Source organism: Erinaceus europaeus, chromosome 10, assembly GCF_950295315.1.
Source record: "Erinaceus europaeus chromosome 10, mEriEur2.1, whole genome shotgun sequence".
NCBI classification, from domain to species: Eukaryota; Metazoa; Chordata; class Mammalia; order Eulipotyphla; family Erinaceidae; genus Erinaceus; species Erinaceus europaeus.
The window spans coordinates 121,794,588-121,821,794 of NC_080171.1; the positions used below are offsets into that span (position 1 = coordinate 121,794,588).

The window sequence follows — 27,207 nt, forward strand, 5'->3', positions numbered from 1 at the left end:
GAGGGGAGACAGAGGGGGAGAGAAAGACACCTGCAGACCAGCTTCACCGCTTGGGGAGCTTGGGCTGTATAGCACAGCAGGTGAAGCGCAGGTGGCGCAAAGCACAAGGACCGGCTTAAGGATCCAGGTTCGAGCCCCGGCTCCCCACCTGCAGGGGAGTCGCTTCACAGGTAGTGAAGCAGGTCTGCAGGTGTCTGTCTTTCTCTCCCCCTCTCTGTCTTCCCCTCCTCTCTCCATTTCTCTCTGTCCTATCCAACAACAACAACAATAAAATAACAAAGGCAACAAAAAGGAATAAATAAATATTTTTTAAAAGAAAGCAATTTCATTTAAAAAAGAAAAAAACGAGCTTTCATACAACACCTGGTATATACAGGAGTCCCCAGCCCAGTGACTAAGGTCATAGCTTCCATGCTGTTTCAAGTAAGATCTGCTCTTATCAGCAGAGCAGTATACTCAATTATAAAAGCTGTTTTTTTCTTTTTCTGCTTTTTTGTTTTGTTTCGTTCTGTTGTTTGTTTTTGTCTTTCTGCCACCAGGGTTATTGCTGAGGCTCAGTGCCAGCACTGTGAATCTTCTATTCCCAGTGGCCATTTCTTTCCTCTTTTTTTCCCCTCCTCTCTTTCTTTCTATTTTACTGTATAGGATAGAAAAAATCGAAAGGGAAGGGACAGGTAGAGAGGGAGATAGAAAGACGCCGGCAGACTTCCTTCACCTCTCCTAACTGCCCCTGCCCCCAGCCCCAGCACGTGAGGAGCCTGGACTCAGACCCAGGTCCTTGCGCGTGGTGATGTGTGTGCTTAGCTGAGTGTGCCACTGGCCAGCCCCCTGAAAACTGTTTCTTAAGTCTGAGACTGTGAGTTTCATTTTGATTTTCCATTATTTTAACCTGGAAAAAAAAATTGTACCTCTGTTTTCACATGAGCCAGTCATGAACCTGAAGGTTTTAAAAATGGTCCATTTTATTAAATAAGGTTGGAAGTATATGTGCTTGTTTTAAGATTTTTTTTTTTTTTAGTCCACTTGTAGAGGTTGAGAAGCTGACCTGTAAAGTAAGAATCTTCCTTTCTGCACACCACCAAGTTTGAACCTGCTGGACAGGAGATGCAGCTCCAGTTTGATTGTGACTTTGTCCGAAATCAGTAGGTGTTCACCATGGATGGATGTGTTGTGAAAATAATTATACACACTCCATTTCTAGCTCTCAGTGCTTGTATGTTATCCCGAGCTGACTCACACTTTATGACGAGTGAGGCGGTGTAATGAAGTCCCTCGAGTTATCTGGGAAGGTCTGTTGATGCAGATCTGATGAAGCTGCTCTGCTTTTTCCTTTTTCTTTTTTTTCCCTTCATATCAGTCCTTTTCAAAGTTGCTATGCAACATTCTTTGTTTCCACTAAGCTTGAATTCACCAGACGTTCTTATTTCTTAGCCTAGTAACTCTTTCTTGAGTGCTCTGTTTGAAGAGGTCCCTTGCTTTCTGACTATGCAGCTTTATTTCAGGCATCTAAGAACACAAATCATTCTAAAATTGCCTTTCCTGGAAGGAGATGGGCGTGTGTGTGTGTGTGTGTGTGTGTGTGTGTATTCTTTTTTTTTTTTTTTTTTTGCCTTTTATCATATTAGGAGTTCTGTATGATGGTGTGTTTTTAAGAAAGGGATAAGACACACAATGAAAGAAAGTAGGAAAAAAGTTGGAAACCTATCCAACTCACTCCTTTTCACATTAGGACATATCCTCTGTTCTTAAGAATCTTCTTGTCTGGAGAAATTGGGAATGACTATTTGAGGCATGTTTCCTGAATGTTTTGTTCTTTGTAGGTGTAGGTTCTGAAACAGTACTGTTGTATTAAGAAGAAGAATGATGGCAGCTCTTTAGCTAGTTGTAAATAGTTAAGAGAAGAGAGTCCTCAGCAGTGGTTCATGTTAAATGTGATCCGCCCATTTCCAGTCACTGTTTGGAAAAGCGGGCTAGGTGGTCCGGGAGGTGGCCCAGCCATAAAGCTTTGGACTCGCAAGCGTGAGGTCCCAAGTTCGATCCCCAGCAGCACACATGCCAGAGTGATGTCTGGTTCTTTCTCTCTCTCCTGTCTTGCTCATAAGTAAATAAAATATTTAAAAAGAAAGAAAGAAAAGTTGGCTAGTAAGTTTGGAAGCATTAGCTGTTGCAGCAAGATAGCTCACTTGGAAAGTGAACCCGCTTTGCAATCAGAACATATCCCGGCCTTGAGCCTAGTCCTCCATACGGAAGGAAGTTTTGAGGTGGTGATGTCTTTATTTCTCCGTCTCTTTCTCCATCCCTTTCTATCTGAAAAGAAAACAATTGGCTTGGGGTCATGAAGCTCCGGTGATGAGAAAAAGATAGAAAAGGAAAGAAGGAAGGAAGGAAGGAAGGAAGGAAGGAAGGAAGGAAGGAAGGAAGGAAGGAAGGAAGGGAGGGAGGAAGGAAAGAAAGATGGAAGGAAGGAAGGAAGGAAGGAAGGGAGAAGGGAGGGAGGGAAGGAAGGGAGAAAAGAGGAGAGTGGGAGGAAGATAAGGAGAGGAAAAGTATTAGCTGACTGTCCCTTGGATAGTATCGTAAGGCAAGTACAATTTGCTTATTTACTTCATTTTTAAATTTCCAAAATGACTATATTTATACTCGGTGTATTTACAGAATTTTGTCTAAGACCTAGGCAGATAAGGAGATGCGAACAGAGGGCATCAAATGATTTTGAAACATCAGGCAGGCAAGGCACATCAGGAAAGATGGTCTCCTACTAACAAGAATGTGCATAATAGTTTTGTTTGGTTATTTTATATTTCTTTTTTTTTTTTTTAGTGTTTTTTCTTTATTGGGGGAATTAATGGTTTACAGTTGACAGCTGGTAAATGTGTAACATCTCTCAGTTTTCCACAGAACACTCTAACGCCCCACCTTGGCACTCCTCCACCATCCTGTTCCGGGACCTGAACCCCCCCTCTCCACCCCCAGAGTCCTTTACTTTGGTGCAGTACACATTCTGTGATTTTTTTTTTTTTTTTTTTATGGACTTGTTTGATTTTGTTGTTGCTGTTGCTGAATTTTGTGACCTCTGTATTTTTATTTAGTTATTAGCCTTCTGCTACACGGCAAACAAATATTGTCTATGATGCAATAGTGCCTTTTTGTTTTGGTGATGGTTTCTTTTGGAATTCAGAGACTTTTCAGTCTAGTGTAGTCTCCTTGGTTTATTTATTTTCTTTTGTTTTCCTTGTCAGTAAACTCTGAAGACATTTCATACGTGGGCCGTGCCCATGACAAAGAACATGCACTGTCCAGGTGGGCCGTTCTGATAGCCCAAAGACCCCAATTTATTTATTTCCCATTTTATCAGAGCTTCGGGGATAAAAATCAATTTGCATAGCCATTATACTATCTCCCCAGTCCTAGATTACTGTTTTGTTTTTTCAGCCAGAGCACTGCTCAGCCATGATTGAACATGATTGAGCCATGATTAAGCCTGAGAGCTCCAGCCTCAGGCATGCAACTTATTTGCATAAGCTTTATGCTGCCTCCCCTAGTACTGCATTTCTTATGGCTGTGACTGATAACTGACTGTTCTAAACAACTCTTGAAGGTAACGTAGTTTTACATTAACATACTGTGGGGCTCATTTCTTTAAATTTTTATTTATAAAATGGAAATATTGGCAAGACCATAGGATGAGAGGGCTACAATTCCACACAGTTCCCACCACCAGAACTCCGTATCCCATCCCCTCCCTTGAAAGCTTTCCTGTTCTTTATCCCTCTGAAAGTATGGACTAAAATTCTTTATGAGGTGCAGAAGGTGGAAGGTCTGGCTTCTGTAATTGCTTCTCTGCTGAACATGGGTGCTGGCAGGTGGATCCATACCCGCCCCCAGCCTCTCTCTGTCTTTCTCACTTTCCCTAGTAGGGCAGAGCTCTGGGGAGGTGGGAATCCAGGACACATTATGGGGTCGTCTGCCCAGGGAAGTCAGGTTGGCATCATGGTAGCATCTGCAACTTGGTAGCTGAAAAAGAGTTAAGAAATAAAGCAGAACAAATTGTTGACTAATCATGAACCTAAAGGCAGGCATATTGCAGATGAAGATTTGGGGTCTCCATTTTGGAAAAAGCTAGTAGGTCTATTTGAGGTCTATTCCAGGGGGCCCATGGCTTTACTAGTTTTTGCTTGAGCCTGACAGCGAACATGCAGGTGGCCCCCGGTTATTGTCTAGGGAGATGGTGTCAGAGTTCTATGTAGAACTCATGTTTGAGGAACCATAATCACATTGTAATTATGAAGGGATGATATTATTCAACTTTTAAGTTTTTATCTTAGATTAGAAAAAAAAAAGTAAGTCCCATATGCATAGACTCCACCCTCTGCCCCACTTGACGACAGTGAAAATTTCCTGATCTTTTAAGCAGGCAATACCTACCCCCAACCTCTCCTGAAATTCCCTTCTTTAAAAAAAAAAAAAAAAACATTTTAATTCGGGAGCTGGGCGGTAGCGCAACAGGTTAAGCACATATGGGGCAAAGCTCAAGGACCGGCATGAGGATCCTGGTTTGAGCCCCTGGCTCCCCACCTGCAGGGGAGTAGCTTCACAGGCAGTGAAGCAGGTCTGCAGGTGTCTGTCTTTCTCTCCCCCTCTCTGTCTTCCCCATCTCTCTCCATTTCTCTCTGTCCTATCCAACAACCACAACAGCTATGACAACAATAACAACTACAGCAAGTGCAACAAGGACAACAAAATGGGGAAAATGGCCTCCAGGAGCAGTGGATTTGTAGTGCAGGCACTGAGCCCCAGTAATAACCCTGGAGGGGGAAAAAAAACATTCAATTCATTTATTTGGAAGAAACAGCAGAAGGGATATGGGGGCGGGAGACCTGCAGCACTGCTTCACTGCTGATGAAGCTTTCCCCTGCAGGTGGGGACGTGGGACTTGAACCTGGGTCCCTATACATTGTAACATGCACTCCACTGGTACACCAGCACCCTGGCTTTCTCTTTTACGGTACAGGACAAAGGAGCATTTAGTCCTAAATGCCTGGCCATGTTACATCTCTCTGTAACAGAAATGAAGGATTCTTGTCCTCTTCATTTTACACACACACCAGATAACCAGTGCACAATTTTTCAGTTGCTTCTACAAGTTACAGTCTGCAAATTGTGGAAAGTTTGTCTTTTTGTTTAAATACTTTATGTATTTATTGGATAGAGACAGAAATTAAGAGGAAAGGGGAGATAGCGAGGGAGAGAAAGAGAGAGACCTGCAGTCCTGCTTCACCACCAGAGAAACTTTCCCCTACAGGTGACTGGGGGCTCGAACCCAGGTCCTTGTGCATTGTAACGTGTGTTTGTTCACCTCAGTGTGCCCTTGTAGAGGGTTTATTTCCACCAATAAAATTCGCTTTCTATAACTTGTTGGTGTTATTTTTCCCTGTCAGGTGATTATTATGGATATTTTATTTCTAAGTAATTGAAATTTAGGTCTTCATTGCTTCTTCTGTCAATGTTGGCCTGTTTTTTTTTTTGTTGTTTTTTTTTTAGTGTTGCCTAGTGACCGTTTCCTTTATGGTGGACTCAGAACATCCCTATAAATGGCACATTAACATGTCTGGACTAGACATTAATTCATGAACTGCTCTCCCAGGGGAGTTTTCATGTGAACAGAGCATCTTTGCTGTGGGAGAATGTCTGTGTTCAGTGTAGCAGGCAGCTGTGTGTAGCTGGTATGTGCACTCAGGGTCATCTCCATCCCCGAGTCATATTTACGCTGAGGAATGGGCTTCTCCTCCCCCAGCGCTGCTTATAGGAATGAGTGATGACATGCAGATGCACAGCCAGCACAAGGAATTGGTTCAGATTATAGTGTTTGGAAAACTGCAGAGAATAAAGAGACTTGTTATTTCCGATGGAATGTCATGGTGACAGCAAATAAAGTCAGTAAAGAGCCACCACATTCTTTAGGGAAATGCCAGTCGACTGAGCTTGTAAAGCACATGACTGGTTTTAAATGATGAAAATACTCCAGTTAATGTCTCCTGTTATTCCTTCCTTTAGGAAAAAAAAAAAATTGTGTAGAATGTCAAGACTTGCAGAACTTCTATAATAGGACAGTGGCCACGAGGTCACTATCATAAAGCAAAAAAAAAAAAAAAAATCACCAAAACTGGAAATGTAATATGTTGCAAATACATATTTACCTTGAGACTTTTTTTTTAACATTTGTCTCTATTTTCTTGCAAAGGTGTAAGGTGTTTTACATAGTAGTCATAAAACCACAATGAGAAGAAACAAGTAGCATGCAAGAAGAAAATACGAAGGAACAAGCCCGGAAGGAGTTTAGTGTGCACAAAATCCTTGTTCTGAGCTTACAGGCAGTGGAGAGGAAGCCTGAGCATATTTATGACTACTCATCAGGGAAGGCTCCATCACTGTTGTTGCCCCCCCCCCCAATGAAACCTTGAGTTATTATTCATCTGTCACTATGAGTTGACGGTCCCCTTTTAGTAGTCAAGATGTACAGTTTTTTACTGTGTCAATTTATTGCATAACTTGAAGTAACAAGACCAGGGTTGATACTAACAGCTACAGAGAGGTGAGCGATTATATAAGAACATGTTCCTACAGGGAACACCTCTACCCTTGCAGAAAAACATCAGCCACCAAAGTGCCTGAGGGTCCGATTAAGAGAGATCTCAAACATGGAATTTAGGCTGTTGTATAGACAGAGGAATGCTCAACATCCCAAAATAGTTCTTTATAGATAGCAGTACTTCAGTGATTTCAACCCAGAAAAACTTGAAAGTGCGTGCTCACAGATCATTTGTGCGTGCGCAGTATAATTCCTTCTTGTCTGTATAATCTCAGAGCAGAACACATGCCCAGATACCTCGAGAAACTCATGGTCCCTGATAGTAGTGTTAATGGTGAGTTCAGTAGATGCTTTGGCTACAGACTATGACTTTAGTTTTACAAGAGTTTTTAGGTAGGAAAACCACTTACGCGGTGTAAACTTTCAGATCTTCTAGCTATATGCTTATTTTTCTGTTCTCCTGTAATTAGAGGATCAAGAAAAAAAATCATTCTTTCTGCCTACCCAGCAACGTTATTTGTTTAAAATAGTCATGTATTTGTTTTGTAGGTGAGAAAGGAAAAAGAAGTCCGAGCTCTGCTCCAGCATATGCAGTGTTGGGGACTGAGCTGGTGACTGGTGTATTGAAGTCCTCTGTGCTAGCTCAGAGCCATCTTCCTGGCTTGGATATATAGGGGTTTTAAGTTGCATGAAAAAGAGAGCCCAGGACACACAACTGACAGTCGTACATGAAGCCACAATCCACATTGATCTTATAAAACCAATGTCCCAAGCTAGTGATTTGATGGCTCAGGTCTGTGGGGACCCAGGAGATCAGACTGACCTTGCCAGTTTAGCCAAGAGAGAGAAACAGGATTTTCCCCGATAATTTCCTGTTTCAATGTGAAGAGGTGATGGGAGTTGGGTGGTAGCGCAGCAGGTTAAGTGCACATGGCGCAAAGCGCAAGGACCGGTTAGGATCCTGGTTCAAGCCTCCAGCTCCCCACCTGCAGGGAAGTCACTTCACAGGTGAAGCAGGTCTGCAGGTGTCTCTCTGTCTCTCTTCCTCTCTGTCTCCCCCTTCTCTCTCAATTTCTCTCTGTCTCTAGCCAATAACAAATAAATAAGAAATTTAAAATAAAATATAAAAGATGTGCTCAATAAAAAGAAATGTGAAGGGGTGAAGCAGTTATCTAAAGGAGGAAATTGAGCATGTCTACAGCCTAAGACCACTTTCTCATTGAGGAGAAATAGAGATGTTGATGAGGAGGTCAACCTGCAGAATTGGAGGTGGAATTGTAAAATGATCTCAGGCCTTTTGTTTATGGGAATACAGTACTGCCGGCTCACAAAAATGGGACGGGGGTGGGGGTGGGGGGTGAGTGTACTAGGACTGGCCAGAGTAGATCCTACTCACATGGTAGAAAAAATTGTAAATAAACTGACCATGGACAAATTTCAGAGAGTAAAGCAGTTTTGAAGAGTTTTAAACAGGAAATCAACTCCAGATACACTTATTTAGCATGTTTTGTTTTGTTTTTTTTTCCTGGTTGAACATCAAAACTTTAGGCCAGGCATTGATGTGCTGCTGGGAATCCAATCATGAGTGAAAATGGCTCACCCAGCAGGCTTGTGTTAGCACATCAACTGCAAAGCTGGCACCAGAGCCCCACTGTAGTACAGTAGCATTTCAGGCCTGAGGCGTCACCGTAAGCCAGAGCTGAGCAGTACTCCAGTTTAAAAAAAAATTATAATACACAACAAGGGCAACAAAAGGGAATAAATAAATAAAATAAAATATTTTTTAAAAATTATAATACAAATGAGTGTAACAAGTGCAACCCAGGGGCTGGGTAAATATGTCTGACTTCGTCCTGGAGATGAAGATGGAATCCAGAGGCAGAATAGTGTATAGAGAGAGATCTAAAGAACAGACGGGTTGAGAGTCGGGCGGTAGCGCAGCGGGTTAAGCACAGGTAGCGCAAAGAATAGACGGGTTGAGGGACTGGGTGGTGACCCGCCTGGCTGAGTGCACACACTACACTGCGCAAGGACCTGGTTTCAAGCCCCTGGTTCCCACCTACCTGCAGGGGGAAAGTTTCACAAGTGATCAAGCAAAGATGCAGGTGTTTCTTTGTCTCTCTCCGTCTACCCCCTTCTCTCAGTTTCCAGCTGTCTCTGTCCAATAATAAAGTAATAAAATAAAAATGCTTGAGAAAAAGAAGAGAGGGGCTGAGATTTCCAGAAGTTAGAGAGGAATAGAGGGTCTGGAGGAGGTTGTCTGACAGTGCCGAGAGCCAAGAGGGAGTGTTGTGGCCCCAAGAAAAATGTTCCATAGATAGAAAACCTGACTCATTAAGGGTTTGGGAAGCGTCTTCATAAAAAGATGGGTCTCCCATGGTGGAGAGGAGCAGGAGGCCACAGAGAGTCCAGCGGCTGTATACTTACCTGCGTCTGGGCGCCAGATTCAGTTAGCAGCATTCTTTCCAGGTCACGTGAGGTCTTAGGCTGGTTCCAGTAACTGTGTTGCTCCAGTTTCTCCTGTCTCTGCTGATTTCCAGGGGAAGGGCCTGATGGGTATGATTCCAGAATAGTACCAGGCCTCCCTTCTTTCGCTAAATGGGGAAGCCGGCCTGCCCCACCCACTGTCAGGAGCAGTAACCCACAGTCGCAGCGGATTAGTGCTGGCAGGTCAGGACTAGGGGTGTTCAGCTGGACATGGTGTCCAAAGCAGTACTGGCCCTCGGCGTGGAGGTGCGTTGCATAAACAGCACTGAATACAGCAGAAGAAGGTGGAGAAGATGTATATAGAATCAAAATATTAATGATTGGAAAGACTCCCCCCAACATCGCCTGGATTTTAAATACTAATTCAAATTATCATATGCTCAGATGGAGGCAAGAATGATCTAATGTCACTCATAAAGTATGAGATTACTTACCCAGTTTGGTTTTTTTTTTTTTCTTTTTTTTTTTTTACAAATATTTACTCATTTTGACCGGAGCGCTGCTCAGCTCAGCTCTGGCTTATGTTGGTGCAGGGAATTGAACTTGGAACCTTGGTGCCTCAGGCATGAGAGTCCCTTTGCATAACCATTATGCCATCTGCTCTCACCCCCTAAATGTTTATCTTTTTATTTTAAGTCTTCCACAGATTTTATAAACATTTCGATCTAACACCTTTAGCTGCTGGAATGATATAATTGCATCAGTAACGTGAACAGTTTGGGAAATAACCCTGATAGCGCCTCCCCCCTTCTTTTTGCTCACCCCTGCCCAGTTATAGGCTAAAGCAGCTGATGGAAAGGACATGAGTTACCTGCTTTTTAAGGCAGTATTAGTAATGATTTCCTGCTTCGTTCATCAATATATTATAGATTTGACAAGTGACAGTGTTGCAACTGATACTGATCTTAAGACATGATTTCCGGCTAGTATTAGCACTGCCTACATCTTTTTACGTGGCCAAAGAAATTATAGATCACAATTTGGTTGTGCTTTGTTTTTGTTTGTTTGGGTTTTTTGTTGTTTTTTTTTTTTTTTTTGGAGACTAAGGTTTTTTGTTTTTTTTTTACTTTTACAGTAAAGAGGGGGAAAAAAGTCATAAGTTCCCTATCATTTCAGAACTTGGTCCTGTGGTTCTCTGCCATGATTTTGTTTTGTTTGTGTTCCATGTAACTATTCTTCGTGCTTAGGCTTATTTTTCCGTGTTCATCCTGCACACACTGGCTCAGTGACCTGAATCCTTAGCAGATTAGCAGCAGGAAATGTTCTCTGACAGTACACTGCCAACAACTCGGATGTGTGATGTGAAAAATCTTTCTGAAAACACACGTCCGTTGTTTTTGTTGGCCAGAGAGAAGCGTACTTCACTAGAAAGCTATTACCTACCACAGCGCGCATCTCTGAGCACAGAAGTCTGACTTGAAATAGAGCCGATAACATCTATAACAAATGAAGGCAGAAGCCAACTAAGGCTGGAAGAAAAAAGAACTCTTGTAAACAGGTAGAAGGTGTAATGTGCAGGAAGGGTCTCGGCAGATGTGAAGGCACCTGTGCAGGGCGTCTCAGCCAAGGCCGGGGTCAGCTCCTTTATGCTAGAATAGCTTGCTTTAGTTCGGGCCGAGCAGTATGCTGTATGTATGGTGACGTGAAGCTGTCTTCTGTTTTGGCTGAGGATCTGCCCGAATGTGCCCTTTTACTCAGTACATGTTTTTTTTTTAATTATGCAAGTTTGTTAATAAAGAATGTGCACTCAACTTACTGACAATACTACTAATCCTCAGCAGTATCTTATTTTCACCTTTACAGTGAAGTCTGTTCATCACCAGTGAAATGGGCTGATTTTTCTCCAGAAGAAATATGTTAATAGTACTTCAGTATAAATTCCAAATGTTAGCATTAGAATCCAAAGTTTATTGGCTTCTTTATCAAAAGAACTTACTAATGATCATAAGCATTTATTAGATACTGCTACTCACGAACTAGGCTATATACATTCTTTTTTTAAAAAAAAAATATCTTTATTTAATTACTGGATAGAGATCTCCAGAAATTGAGAAGGGAGGAGATAGAGAGGGAGAGAGACAGAGACACCTGCAGCCCTGCTTCACCACTCATGATGAAGCTTCCCCCATGCAGGTGGAGACCAGAAGCTTGAACTTGGATCCTTGCTCACTGTAATGTGTGTGCTTAACCAGGTACGCCACTGCCTGGCCCTGCAATATACATTATTGTGGTTAAGCTTACTTCACACAGCATTTCTATTAGTAAATAACAATATTATTTCCGTTTTATAATAAAAGCAGTAAAGCCCTGAAACATTCAGAAACTTGTCAAACCTCACACATCCAGCTAGCTGTATAATGAAAGTCTAGCTGTGGGCTTGTGTGATCACCCTTACGTGGGATAACAGAAAAGCAAACAAGAACAGGAAGGGGGTTATTCATTGTAAGTATGTTTATAGAACGCTCTACAGGCTGACTGCTAAGTAAGTGGCACAGAGAAATGCATCACTTTTTGTTTAAAAACTGATCAAGACGAGAAAGCATTTCAATATTCCTATTTTATTTATTTATTTTTTATTTAAGAAAGGATAAATTAACAAAGCCATAGGGTAGGAGGGGTACAACTCCACACAATTCCCACCACCCAATCTCTGTATCCCATCCGCTCCCCTGATAGCTTTCCCACTCTCTATCCCTCTGGGAGTATGGACCCAGGGTCGTTGTGGGTTGCAAAAGGTGGAAGGTCTGGCTTCTATCATTGCTTCCCCGCTGAACATGGGCATTGACAGGTGGATCCATACTCCCAGCCTGCCTCTCTCTTTCCCTAGTAGGGTGGGTCTCTGGGGAAGCTGAGCTCCATGACACATTGGTAGGGTCTTCAGTCCAGGAAAGTCTGGCCAGCATCCTGAAGGCATCTGGAACCTGGTGACTGAAAAGAGAGTTAACATACAAAGCCAAACAAATTGTTGAGCAATCATGGACCCAAAGGTTGGAATAGTGGAGAGGAAGTGTTGGGGGGGGGTACTCACTGCAAACTCTAGTGTACTTCTGCTTTCAGGTATATATTTTGCAGTAGTTTATGGATAAGTGTGAACATATGCTCTCTGTCACAGAACCTGGTCTATATCTAGGTTTGGGGACTTTGTTAGAAAGTGAACCACCTGAGATGAAATTAGAGTGTACTATGAAAGGAAAGGTCTCACCTGAGTAATGAAGCTGAAGGGTTGTCATTCCACATGTGTAGTCTCTGGACACAGTCTGAGCTGAAGCATGTTGAGGTGGCAATCGTTGCGTTGATTAGGTTGCAATCGGCAGATGTGATATTATTTGATATGGATTGGGAGAGGCATTCGGGAAAGTGGGCCTTACCCTAAGGTTCCAGGACTGGGGGAAATAGAGGCTCTGTAGTGGAGATGTGAGGTTCCTGCTGTCTTAGGGTTCAAAAAGACAATGGATAGTTAATGTTATCATCACATTATTTGGTAACTGGGTTAACTTTGAAAAGTCCTTTTGTTAGAGTTTGCTATGTAGTACCCAGTATCTTGTATGTAGCTGTGCCATTGGTTGCTTCAATATTTCTATTTTAGCAGGACACTCCACATAATAACCGAGAGCAAGAACCATAATTGGCAGGATAACTATTGATTGACTTACTGACGTGGCTATTGTGGGTTTCTGGAAATGTGCTCAGGAGTCTAAATAAGGAATGAACGAGATATGTCACATGTAGACAAAAGAAATACCATCTGCCCAGCAGGGGTAGATAGCATAATGGTTATGCAAAGAGACTCTCAAGCCTGAGGCTCCAAAGTCCCAGGTTCAATCCCTCGCACCACCATAAGCCAGAGCTGAGCAGGGCTCTGGGGTTTCTCTCTGTGTCTTTCTCCCTCTGCTTCTCTCTCAAAAATAAAATAAATAAAATGATTTGAAAAATTTTAATCTCTTAAAAAAGAAATACCATCTGCCTATCATGTCAGCCCTTTATCAATTTACTGCTGAGGCCACATGGGGTTAGCACATAGTCTGGAAGATTCCATTAAGTCCTGCATTTAAGGGCCTGGCTTCTGCTCACAGTGCTGTGGATAATGGCCTTTCAGCTGTGCTTATTAGACATGGCATTGACTGTACACTGGAGACAGAAGAACCAAAAAGGAAGTTGATGGACTTAGGGCAGTTGGTTCCTCATTTTGCTTCTAGACCTTCCCACCCTTGAGCTCTCTAAAGGGTTTGTTGTTATTACAGATGAGACATGATCCTTTTTTTTTGCTCCTGGTTGATTTTTTTTTTTTTTTGGCATTATCCAAGTGTGCATGTTTTTGTTAAATAAAAAAAAAAATCTCTGGACTGGTGGTGGGATAAGATATGGTTTAGTTAAGGATGATGACTAATACCTAGCTTAGGGAAGTGTAGAAATTGACCCTGGTGACAAGAATTTGGTAAATCACCAACCAATATCTCCTCAATAAGGAGATACTGACATTGGGGGAGGGGGGTTCCACTTAAGTTTCAGGGAAGACAGTGTCAAGATATTTTTCATCAAGAATCTAACACAGAAAAAGGAACATGACTTCCACCGAGCTCAAGTGTCTGATTCAGCATTGCTGTCTGTCCTAAATATCCTGCTGAGCTCCTTTGCTCATCTAAACTCTTTGGAAGTTGTACTATATAGGCAAAGAATTCCTGTTGGTTGGCCTCTTGAAGTGAGCAAAATGGAAAAGCGTTCATGACAGCAAGTGCAATGATAAAGGAAGTGTGACAAATTCTGGTGTTTTGCTTTAATATTAAGAGAATGTGGGGAGAAATTGTCTCTTGCAATTCTAGCCCTTAGCACTTAGTAGACTTGTATTTTGAATACTTTTTATATTTGGGACACTGTGCCAGTGACTTTAAAAAAGTGAACCACTTCCTCTCGGGAAGCAGAAGTAAACGTTTGAAAATACAGCAGTATGTGAAGGAATAAAATTTCCAGAGCAAAACCAGCGATGTATTAGAGAAGGAGAGGCAATAGTATAAAGTAATTTATGGTGTTGACATTCCTTCAAACTTCACAATAATGGAAACAAGCATATGAAATAACTGTTTTCCTGAAAGTTGTAAGTACCGTGCAAAATTCTCTGGATCAACAAGGTGACTTAAGTCTAAATCAATGTAACAGGAGTGAGGGGCAAAGGTTCACTTTTCAGCTGACAGTTTAAGGCTCGCAGCTCTAAATTCTGTGCCGCGGGTTCTCCTACCTGAGAGAGCAGGGAGGGAAAGGAAAGACACCTGTAAGTAGTAATGGGTGTAGGGGTGAACTAGAAAGAGACTGAAGGGAGGACCAGTGGAAAAATATTATATAAGGCCTGGCAGTGGTGAAGCAGGTTAATCGCACATAGTGCAAAGCGCAAGGACCCTCGGAAGGGTCCCGGTTTGAGTCCCTGGCTCCCCACCTGCAGGGAGGTCACTTCATAAGTGGTGAAGCAAGTCTGTAGTTGTCTGTCTTCCCCTCCTCGATTTCTCTCTGTCCTAGCTAACAAAAAGTGGAAAAAATGGCCTCCAGGAGCAGTGGATGCATAGCGTAGGTACTGAGCCCCATCGATAACCCTGGAAGCAATATACATATACACACATGGATGGATGGATGGATGGATGGATGGATGGATGGATGGATGGATGGATGGATGGATGGTTAGTTATATAATCAGCCCATATTGGTGATGTTGGGAGAACCACTGCAATTTCCAATAGAGGGGATGGGACACAGAACTCTGGTAATAGGAACTATATGGAATTCTACTCCTATTATCTTACAGTTTTGTAAATCAATTTGAAATCACTAATAAAAATATTGAAACTGAAAATAATCAATTAATCCATCAATTCTACTGTGCCGCCTTAAGCACATGCATACTGACTGGGGTTCGGCCAGTCCCCCCATCTTCCTAAGAAGTAGAGACAGCTGATTAGTTCCAGTTCTTGGGCAATACTCCCTCTTTTTTCTTTATGATGGCACAGATTCAGAGTGATGAGAAATGCCACCCACCTTCTAAAGCTAGAAAGTCTGTACTTAATAAGTCTGATTCCAGTATACAGCAATCGCTAGAGGACAGTGTCATGCAGGCGACCCCTAACCGTGTGTGACTGAGAACAGTTGATGGAAGTCTTGTCCTGTGACAGTGCAGGTTGTTTCGTCTCAAGCAGGGAAGAATTGACTCCTGGGGACGAAGCATCTAGGCGTTGCTCGTTTTGGACACCTCTCTGATAGGCATTGTTGTACAGGGTCCACCTGAAGCAGCTACTTCCTCCTTGCCTGGGGTCATCGTTATGTATTCCTCCCTGTCACCTCTATAACGTACTCAGAAAGAAGACAATACTTGTGCTCTATTCTAAAAAGAGAAATCAAGGCGTTAAACTACCTAGGACCATTCCTTAGTAATACAGAGTTTCGGAAGAAGCAGGAGGAGAATGATGATTGGTTTTGGAGTAGAGCAGGAAAGAGCATCCGTGTTGCCCTAAGTGAGAATCCAGGTTCTGAGGCCTCACCCACATGGGAACACTGCAAGTGAGAGGCGTCACTCTCTCCCACCCTCTATTTAAGACGTAAGTCTTGAGGGACAGGGTGGTGGTGCACCTGGTTGAGTGCACATGTTACAGTGCTCAAGGATCCGTGTTCGAGCCCCCAGTCCCCACCTGCAGAGGGAAAGCTTTGCAAGTGGGGAAGGCAGGCTGCAGGTGTCTCTCTGTCTTTCTCCTTCTTTATCTCCCCTACCCTCTCAATTTCTGGCTGTCTCTATCCAACAAATAAAGATAATTAAAAAAAATTTTTTTGAAAGAAATAAGTCTTGGCCGGGCAGTAGTGCAGCAAGTGAAGCGCAAGGACCAGCGTCAGGATCCCAGTTCGATCCCCCGGCTCCCCACCTGCAGGGGAGTCGCTTCACAGGCGGTGAAGCAGGTCTGCAGGTGTCTGTCTTTCTCTCCCCCTCTCTGTCTTCCCCTCCTCTCTCCATTTCTCTCTGTCCTATCCAACAACAACAAAATAGAAAAAATAGCCTCCAGGAGCAGTAGATTCATAGTGCAGGCACTGACCCCCAGTAATAACCCTGGAGGTTAAAAAAAAAAGAAAAAAAGAAAAAGAAAAGAAGAAGTAAGTGTTCTTGGAGTGGAATAAGTCTTCTGGAGGTTTAATACCTCAGTTGCGAAAAAACAACTAAGTAAAAAAAAGTAAAGTTTCGGAGTAAGAGCTATCTGTATTATAACTCTAAAGGGAAAATGCCAGCCCTCGGGTAAAAGCAGTTTCTCTTGTATTTTCAAACAAGCTTTAAACACAAGTTAACTCTCTGGGTGGTGTTGTTGTTTTTGTTTATATGCCTTGAAGGTTTATCATTTTTAATATTTTATTTTAACATTTGTCTAGTTTATCATTTATTGAGACTGCTTTTCTCAAGAAATTTATTGGAAACATTGTCTTAAGTGAGTGTAAATAAATGTTATTACAATACAATTATGAGTTCTGTATAAAAGGCCTAAAGTAAACACAGGTCTGTGTCTAAAAATATTGCACATTTCAAAAGAAAACAATAGAATGAAAATTATTTTTTTTGTCTTTATGGATTTGCTGGAGAGAGACAGTCAGAAATTGAGAGGGAAGGGGGTGATAGAGAGGGAGAGAGACAGAGAGACGCCTGCAGCCCTGCTTCACCACTTGTGAAGTCCACCACCAGCCCTGCAGGTGGGGACTGGGGGGGGGGGGGGGGGCTCGAACCTAGGTCCTTGCGCACTGTAACACGTGCGCCACCACCTGGCCCCTTTGAATGAAAATTGTTTTCCAGGCCTCATATTTAAGAATTTTTAAGTCAGAAGCACAGTTTATCTTAAGTTACACATTCTAACGCTGCCTGCATGAATCACCAAGAGGACTTAAAGACATTGAGAGGCTGGGGATGCAACTTCAGAAATTCAAACTTATTTATTATTTGACTTGAGCTGGGTCTTGATCATTGACTTAAAAAAATCAGCAGTGGGAGTCGGGCGGTAGCGCAGCGGGTTAAGCGCCCGTGGCGCAAAGCGCAAGACCGGCGTAAGGATTCTGGTTCGAGCCCCTGGCTCACCACCTGCAGGGGAGTCGCTTCCCAGGCAGTGAAGCAGGTCTGCAGGTGTCTGTCTTTCTCTCCCCCTCTCTGTCTTCCCCTCCTCTCTCCATTTCTCTCTGTCCTATCCAACAACAACATCAATAACAACAACAATAATAACTACAACAATTAAAAAAACAAGGGCAACAAAAAGAATAAATAAATAAATAAAATGAATTTAAAACATTTTTAAAAATAGTTGATCGTTTATGCTGCTGTCGTAAAATAAATACTAATATTTTTATTGAAACATGGCATTGTATTAGTTTCCAATATACAATATAAGGAAATGCTGTTTCTATATTTTGTGAAATTATAACCTCTAGTTAACCCTCATCACTACGTATATACAGTTACATTTTTTCTCTTGTGACTAGGACTTCTAAAATCTAATACTACGTTAGAAGCTTTCAAACACATAATAACTACAGCTACCATGCTACAGATTTAATATTATATCACCATGACTTAATTTTTTTTTTTTTGCCTCCAGGGTTATTTCTGGGGCTCGGTGCCTGCACCATAAATCCACTGCTCCTAAAGGCTATTTCTTCCCCTTGTTGTTTTTTTGTCATTGTTGTAGTTATTATTATTGTTATTGTTGTTATTGTTGGATAGGACAGAGAAATGGAGAGAGGAGGGCAAGACAGAGAGGGAAAGAGAAAGACAGACACCTGCAGACCTGCTTCACCGCCTGTGAAGCGACTCCCCTGCAGGTGGGGAGCCGGGGGCTCAAACCGGGATCCTTACGCCGGTCCTTGTGCTTTACACCACGTGCGCTTAACCCACTGTGCCACCGCCCGACCCCCATAACTTAACTTTTTCATAACTGAAAGTTTGTATCCTTTGATGCCCTTGGCATGTTTTGCTTGCCCCACTCTCTGCTTCTAGCAGTCCCCAAAATATTTTTGTGTATATATTTTTGATATTTTCATTATCTTTATTAAAAAGACACAGCCAATAATTGAAAGGGAAGGGAGAGTCAGAGAAGGAGAGAGACTCCTGCAGCCGTGTTTGATCACTCATGAAGCTTTCCCCCTGCTGGTGGGATGGGCGTGGGGTGGGGAGGCTCAAACCTGGGCCCTTGTGTGCTTAACTGTGCTCAGGGTGCTCTCTTCCCTTCATTCTTCCTTTCTTTGGACATTCAGGTTCCTTCATGTCTTGACGACGATAAGAAGTGCTCTCCTCAACATGTATCTTTGAGTTAGCATTTTTGTGTCCTTCAGACAGATAGCAGAAGTGGAATTGGTGGGTCATGGATAGTTCACTTTTAATATTTTGATGAGCCTCCTTACTGTTGTCTGTAGTGGCTGTGCCGATTGATAATTCCACTACAAATGCATCAGGGTCCCCTTTCCCACCAACACTGTTTGTTACTAGTTTTGTTATTTCCGTTCTTTTCGAGAATATTCATTCTATCCGGCATGAGATGACGTCATTGTGGTGTCTGTGTCTACTTTCCTGACGATGGGGTATAGCATTGTTTTGTGTCCCTGTTGCCTACCTCTGTGTCTTTTGGAAAACTGTCTATTCAGATTCTCTGCCCATTTTAATATCACAATTGATCTTTCTCAAATGCTTCCAGGATCCAAAGTTGAAAACCACTAGCTTAAAATATTGCTTCTTCAGGGCTGGGGAGATAGCACTGTGATTATGCAACAAGACTTTCATAAAGCCAGAGTTACCCCAGGTTCAATCCCCGACACCTGCTCTGGTAAAAATAAAGTAAAATAAAACTTATTTAAAAAAAAAATACTGCTTCTCAATTACAGAAGCCAAGGCCGCGTTCAAAGGCATTTGAAGGATTAAATGAAAATAGGATTCTGTGTGTCACAGTGAAAGAAAACTGACACATTTTCCCCTAGCTGCCTTTCTCCAGATCACTGTTTCATCTTTAAATAAAACAACAGAACAGTTGTCTAGATGTTGTGCCGATTCTCAGTGCCTCTGGGAACATTGCTGAGGCTCGGTGCCTGTAAGATGAGATCACCACTCCCAGCAGCCTTGTTTGTTTTTATTTTTAATATATATATGTGTATATATAGAAAGAGAGGGAGAGAGACACCTGCAGCCCTGCTTCACCACTTGTGAAGCTTTCCCCCTGCAGGTGGGGACCAGGGGCTTGAACCTGGGTCCTTGCACATGTTAACATGTGCACTCTATCAGGTATGCCACTGCCCGTCCCTTTTGTACGTGTTTTAGGTAGTCAAAACAGCTAACGTTAAGGAATGTACCAGATTTCACAGCATGTTCCTTAAAGAAATTAGAGAAAGTTACCTACTATAGTAAGAGACCAAGTGGTCCATAGCTAGAATTTCTATAAATTGGAATAGAGTGGAATAGAGTCATGAGGGGATGTTTTCCTAAAACAAAGATAAAGGTAAATTTTCCTCAGGTACAGAAGCATATGAAGAATTCAGCTAGGACTTTCTGAAATATACATTTTTATTTGCCCTAATTTTCTTTGACTCTCAGGATTTGTTATTTCACAAGATACTTAAGGCTTCCAGTATCACCTCATTTCTTCACTACTTCTCCCATCCCAGTATTAACGAGGCCCGACCCTGCTTAGCTCCCGAGATCAGACGAGATCAGGCGTGTTCAAGATGGTATGGCCATAGACGCCTCACTACTTCTATTTAGAATTCATCTATAGGTCACTTATCCTTTAGTGATAAGTGACGTTAATGATTGTGTGTGTATGTGTGTGTGTGTGTGTGTGTAGGGGCAAGATTATTTTGTAGAGCTGAGTGCATTTAACTGAGCATATTTTATAGCTTCAAGAAGAAATGGAGGGGCCAAGGTATGGCACACCTGGTTACGTGAACATGTTACAATGTGCAAGGACCCAGGTTCAAGCCCCACAGTCCCCACCTGCAGGGGGAAAGCTTCATAAGTAGTGAAGCAGGGCTGCAGGTGTCTCTCTCTCTCTCTCCCTCCCCCCACCCCTCTCAATTTCTGCCAGTCTCTATCCAATAAATAAAGATAATGATAAAAAAAAAAGATGAGGAAATGGTAGGATGGTAATATTTGCTTATCAGTCAATAATTATCACAAGTAATATATTAATTTTTGCCCATTTTATTTGTAGTAATTAAAAGAACCTTTTGAGTGTGTGTTGATTTGGTTTTCTATTCTTTTCTATAGAAACGTTCCCGAGGCCAAGTATTATTCGACAAAGTATGTGAACATCTGAATCTGCTAGAGAAAGACTACTTTGGGCTGACATATCGAGATGCTGAAAACCAGAAGGTGTGTAATTAATTTAAACACAAACTTTTGTAGTTTAATTGCCATGGTTACATTGTTAACTAACCTGAATGTGCTTATTACCTATCTATCCCTCCCGACCGACACACACACACACACACACACACACACACACACACACACACACACACACACACACACACACTGCAGTTACATTTTGACTCCCTAAAGATGGAAATCACCTTTTTTTTCCTGATAACTTCCTTTAATCGTGAATATTCTGAAGACACAAAATCAGAAGATCTGTGCTTTATGCTTATGTTTTTTATGCAGCTGGGAAACATTGTGGGGAAGGATATACTCCAGTGGACCTGAACCAGTGAAAATCAAGTGCATTGATTCCTATATGGAAAACATGTTTATTGACTGCTGTCCTAGTCTTAAATCATTGTGTTATGTTCTTAGCAGATCAGAATTTGAAGTGAGTTGTTTGCTCACCTGACTCTTGTCTAATGCACTTAGTACACACTTAATGTCTCTATAGAATTCTTTGTTGCTGTGGTCACCTTGGTTACCGCTGACACTCAGTGCCTGCAGGAGCAATCCACTGCTTCTTCTAGCCTTTTTTATTTAAAGAGGGAGAGAAATTGAGAAGGAAGAAGAGACAGACAGATGAATAAATAGAAAGACAGATCTGAAGCACTTTTTTACTGCTCAGGAAGCTTCAACTCCTGCAGGTGGGGACAAGGGTTTGGCCGGTGCATCACCACCAGGCCCCTGGGTAGATCTTTATATTTAAGTAACACATTCCTTTCTGACATTGGCTCACCAGTCCCTGCAGCTGTCTGAAAAGAAGGAAGAAGGAGGGGGTCGGGCGGTAGCACAGCGGGTTAAGCACACAGGGCGCCAAGCGCAAGGACCAGCTCAAGGATCCCGGTTCGAGCCCCCGGCTCCCCACCTGCAGAGGAGTCGCTTCACAGGCGGTGAAGCAGGTCTGCGGGTGTCTATCTTTCTCTCTCCCTCTCTGTCTTCTGTCTTCCTCTCCTCTCTCCATGTCTCTCTGTCCTATCCATCAACAATGACAGCCGTAACAACAACAATAATCAAGAAGGGCAACAAAAGGGAAAAAAATAGCCTCCAAGCCCCAGCAATAACCCTATTGCTTTCAATTCTATTAGTGTAGAATGTCGGTCATTAAATGTCACATGTTTTGATACCATGCACTGAATGGTACTGCCGGCGGAACTCATGGGACAGTGGGGAACTTTATCATCCAGCAGCTCGTTTTTCTGGTGAGGAAAATACTCAATTTCAAGCAAGTATTCATTTGCTAGGAATGTTTTCTTAGGAAGATGCCTTAAAAAGCCGCCATCTTTGAATTCACTGGTTGGTATCGAATGACTAGAGCATCAATGTCAAGTTACGCGCCCCTTCAGTGTATCCTAGTGACGTGTCTGAACACAGAATCCTCCATCTCTGCACTGACTTGAATCCCTGGAGGCAGTGGCTGGGAAAGAAAAAGATTTTTGTCAAGCATGGGTCATGCACATACACACATCTTCTGACTAGACCCGAGGTTCTCATTGAACCTGGCTGTGGGGGCAGCGGTGGTGGGTTCAAGTCCCCGGCCCCCACCAGCACAGTGCATGTCTCTTCCTGATCAGCACCAACTCATTGTTATTCTTCACTGGTTCAAATGTAAATGTCGTTTTCTTTTCAGAATTGGTTGGACCCTGCTAAGGAAATAAAAAAACAGATTCGAAGTAAGTTCTCTTGGATTATTTTATGCAAATATGTAAAGATTGAATTTGGAATCCTTAGCCATGTGGATAGTGTGACTAGAAAGTGTTCTGAAGTGAGTTAGAAGATATCAAACTTAAACTTGAGCACATTAAGCTAACTCATATACCCCTTGTTGGTCACAGATAGAAACATTTGACTCACTTCTCGACCCATACAAGGATATGAAATAGATTTTCAAGTGATGCCCCAAGTGGCAATTAACCATTTGAAAATCCCAGACATAATTAGTAATATTATTCCAGCCTAACTGATGCAAAAGGATAAAAGTCTATTTAAGCATCATCATTTTATACCTTAGAAATGAAGTAACTACTCAATTTTTTTTTTTTCTTACCAGAGCCCCGCTCAGCTCTGGTTTTTGGTGGTATGGGAGATGGAACCTGGGACTTTGGAGCCTCAGGCATGAGAGTTTCTTTGCATAACCATTATGCTATTTATGTCCATCCCTACTCAAATTTTTATGATTTAAAATAACTAGTAAATTTTTACTTTACAATTTTATGAATGCAGTCCAGATTGTCTTGAATAACTTAACTGTGACTAAATTTAATACTAGTTTGTTAATTTTAAAAAAAAAAAAAGCATTTCTGTTGAAGTGCTCAACAGTTGACTATTAAAAATAGAGAGGAAATACTTGTAACATCTTTGTCCTGAAATATCAAAGTACCCCATGTTAATATAAAATGTAATGAGTAGTGAGCAGTTTGGAATTATGTAGAGCTAAGTACTATTTCTAAAGGACAAATGTCACTTATTATTCTTGACATTATACTCTACTGATTACTTAGACACATAAAACAGCCTCACCATATTTCTGAGTAAATTGCATTACGAACTAGAAAATCTAATAGTGGAGCACTTTGCAGGAAAGAAGTCTGAATGCAAAGCAAGGACGGAGATGGTTAAATCAATAGGTGAAAATACTGTTTTTTTGTTTCAGAGTCCTGTCAGAACATCTTAGTGAAGATGGCAAAGAATGTTCTAAGACTCTTTCTCTAGAGTGACTAAAAGCAAACGTGATGAAAGACAGCACTTTGTGTGCATAGAGTCCTCTGTGTTAATCTGATTGATGAATGCAGTTTTGTACGTGGGTGGTTTACAATTCACTGCACAATACTTTGAATATATATATATATAATATTTAAAGAATAAGTCAGAATAATTGTTACAGGATAGGCTGCAGAAAATAATTTGCCTTTTTTTCCTTTGTTAATGGAGTTCTTGTTTTTTGTTTGTTTTTGTTTTTTTATAAAAAGGAAACACTGACAAAAGCATAGGATAAGAGGGGTACAATGTTAATGGAGTTCTTCTTTTCCTTAACCCTGCTTTCATTTTAAAGAAAGCTAAAAGAACAATTAATACATGATATTTAAAGGAATTTTTTAAATTTTTTTTTTTAACCAGAGCACTGCTTATGGTGGTGTGGGGGATTGAACCTGGGACTTTGGAGCCTCAGACTTGACAGTCTCTTTGCATACCCATTATGCTGTCTACCCCCACCCAAGGAGATTTTTACCTATAGATTAGACTATGCATATGACTGTAAGTCCCAAGGTACTTATCTACTACACAGGATAGCCACAACCACCTTCTAGAATTAATTTTAACACTTACTTAATTTAATGTTTCATATTAAATCATTTTGAGATGTACTATTTATAATAGAATTTGATATTTATTTACTAGTATGTGCACTGATTAATAATAATTTAGTATCTATCTATTTATATCTATACTAGCTGTTTTGGGTCATGCTAAGCAGACATTTTTTAGGTCCATGAACATCATAGATACTCAGGAGAAATCAGTTAATCCCGAGTCTCTGGACCGCCCTGTGCTAACGTAAGCCTTTTGTTGATTAAGACTAGTGAACAGAGAAAAGGCATGACATATTTTTCTATGTAAAAATGCATCATGACTTTCCTGAAAACCCAATACGAGTGGTTTACAAAATTAATAAAAAATAAATTTTAAGAAAAGAGTGATTCATTGTATGGGTCCCAAGGCCCAGCTCTGAGAACCCGAAGGAGTCACACTAAAACCATAGGTTCCTAGGCCACATTCCACATTGTATGGGATCAGAGTCTCTGAATGGATCCTAGGAATTGTGATGTTCACTAATCTGTGTACCTGCATGGCTTTCTGTTTGAGTTTTACTAACATGTTATGAACTTAACGACTGACTGCCTTCCGGTGCTGCCTAGAGTGACTTCACGTCTTTCTGTATGTGCTCACTTCTCTGCAGCTGCGCCCATAGCTGGAGACCTATTTTTCATGGCAGATGGGCCCCTCTGCCTCCTCTTATTCACCCCTCTTTTTCTCAGGCTTCCACCATGTTCTTCTCAGAGTGTAAATTGTTTGGGTTGTGTTTTCTTAGTTTTCTTTAACCACATCCGAGTGAAACCAAATAGTAATTGTTTCTCACTTTCTGACTTCTCATAGACACTCCAAGCTCCACTTGTTTTTGTTGTAAAAGACAGGTTTTTGGGTTTTTTTGTTTTGTTTTTCTTTGTTGGGGAGATTAACAGTAAAATGCAGTAGTTGGTACAGTTGGGGTTTTGTTGGTTTGTTTGTTTGCTTGCTTGCTTGCTTTTTAACAACTGAGTAGTAGAATTGGCATTTTTATTTTATTTTTTGTTTTTATATTTATTTTTCCCTTTTTGTTGCCCTTGTTGTTTTTCATTGTTGTTGTAGTTGTTGTTGTTGTTGATATTGTTGTTAGGTAGGACAGAGAGAAATGGAGAGAGGAGGGGGAGACAGAGAAGAGGAGAGAAAGACAGACACCTGCAGACCTGCTTCACTGCCTGTGAAGCGACTCCCCTGCAGGTGGGGAGCCGGGGGCTCGAACTGGGAACCTTATGCCTGTCCTGGCGCTTTGCACCACGTGCGCTTAACCCGCTGTGCTACCGCCGGACTCCCAGAATTGGCATTTTTAACAAACACCTCACACTCTCAGACTGTGCTTGAGCACACTAGTGTATAATCCTCCGTTTCCTGGAATCAGGATTTTTACATTGAAATACCAATTCCCCAAGTAGACTGTTTATGCTGAATTCACTATAACATTAGTTACATTATTCATTGAACTCTCAACATGCTTGGCTGAGAGTGAAGATTTTAAAGAAATCATTCATTTTCCTTAACTATTCCATTAGTTTTAATCCCGTTTGTTGGAGGGATAGCTAGATCTTCTTATGAAGCTCCCCACTGGCCAACACTGAAGGGAAGTGAATAGGAAGCAGTAAGAAAGGAAAAGCAAAGCAGACTATTTCTAGACTAACAGAAGATTTTTGTTTTAGAACAGTGGCAATAATAATCAGTAGAAATATACTTGATTGACAGATATTGCATGACTCATAATTGTTATAGCTCATGTTCCAGGAATATTTTCTGAGTCATTTAAAATTTAGATAAAGTAGATAGTGACACCTGGTTTTTTTGTTGTGTTTTTTTTTTTTTGGTTTTTTGCCTCCAGGGTTATTGCTGGGGCTTGGTACCTGCACCACAAATCCACTGCTCCTGGAAGCTATTTTTTCCCTTTTGTTGCCCTTGTTGTTTTATCGCTGTTGTGGTTATTATTATTGTTGTTACTGATGTCATTGTTGTTGGATAGGACAGAGAGAAATGGAGAGAGGAGAGGAAGACAGAAGACAGAGAGGGGGAGAGAAAGACACCTGCAGACCTGCTTCACCGCTCATGAAATGACCCCCCTGCAGGTGGGGCGCTGGGGGCTCAAACCGGGATCCTTACACCGGTCCTTGGGCTTTGCAGCCAGGTGCGCTTAACCTGCTGTGCTACCACCCAACCTCCCAACACCTGGTTTATGACATGTCCTTTATAAGACACTTCAGGCAGGGTGGGTGGTGGGTGGTACAGGGGGAAAGCTTTGCAAATGGTGAAGCAGTGCTGCAGGTGTCTGTCTCTCTCCCTATCTCCCCTCCTCCTTAATATCTGGCTGTCTGTATCTAATAAATAAATTTACAAAAAGATAATTTTAAAAAAATTTTTAGAAAAGACACTTCAGGCAAGTCCATTACTCATGGAGGCACAAGTGTCACATATGAAAGGAGATGTCAAGAAAACTATTTATTTATTTATGCTTCCAGGGTTATCTGTGGTGCTTGGTGCCGGCACTATGAAGCCACTGCTCCTGCTGGCCATTTTTTCCATTTTACTGCATGGGACAAAGAGAAATTGAGAGGCGAGGGGGGACTAGGGAAAGAGAAAGACAGACACCTGCAAACCTGTTTCTCGGCTTGTGAAGCGTTCCCCATTCAAGAGGGGAGTGGAGGACTCGAACCCGGATCCTTGAGTGGGTCCCTGCATTTAGTACTGTGTGTGCTTAACCAGGTGCTCCACTGCTCAGCCTCAACACTGAATTTTTTTGTGATTTTTGTTTTGTTTTGTTATCATAGTCATTCATGTAGTTCATTTCAAAGGCATCTTTTTTCTCTCCTTGTTAGTGATTTAACAGAACTACAGAACTTTACAGAATTCTAAGCTGCAAGAAGTGTAATTTCACATTCATCACTGACTAAGTCTAAGCCACTACACCCTGCACCGACATTCTGTTCCCACCTAATCCCCACCACACAACTACCACGGTTCTCACAAAGTCAGAGAGATGGTCGGGTTACTTTTTTTTTTCTGGCAAATATGAAAGAAGAAAATGGAATTAATGTACCTGTGTCATTGAAACAAAAATTTTAGAAACCTATGCAGCTAAGTGTTTTTGCCCCACGCATAAGAGAATAGTGTAAAGATAGAAACTAGAGAGCTGGGCGAGGGTACATAGCATAATGGTTATGCAAACAGACTCTTATGCCTGAGGCTCCAAAGTCCCAGGTTCAGTCTCCCCAGCACCACCATAAACCAGACTTGAGCAGTGCTCTGATAAAAATAAGATAAAATAGAAATAGGAAGTACTTATGTATATGTGCTCTGATAAAAATAAGATAAAATAGAAATAGGAAGTACTTATGCATGATATTAATAGCTTCTGAATGTGTAG

At 41.7% G+C, this 27,207-nt stretch overlaps 1 protein-coding gene across 19 annotated transcripts in view; it reads left to right on the forward strand.

The window, feature by feature from the left end:
* The window catches only part of EPB41L3 (erythrocyte membrane protein band 4.1 like 3), a 252,639-nt gene that overhangs the window by 167,017 nt on the left and 58,415 nt on the right, over window positions 1-27,207 (forward strand). For all 19 annotated transcript variants that reach the window (XM_060200726.1, XM_060200720.1, XM_060200721.1 and 16 more), the window contains exons 4-5: window positions 20,331-20,435; window positions 22,114-22,156. In XM_060200726.1, coding sequence (XP_060056709.1) covers window positions 20,331-20,435; window positions 22,114-22,156 — 148 coding nt within the window. The remainder of the gene's footprint in view (window positions 1-20,330; window positions 20,436-22,113; window positions 22,157-27,207) is intronic.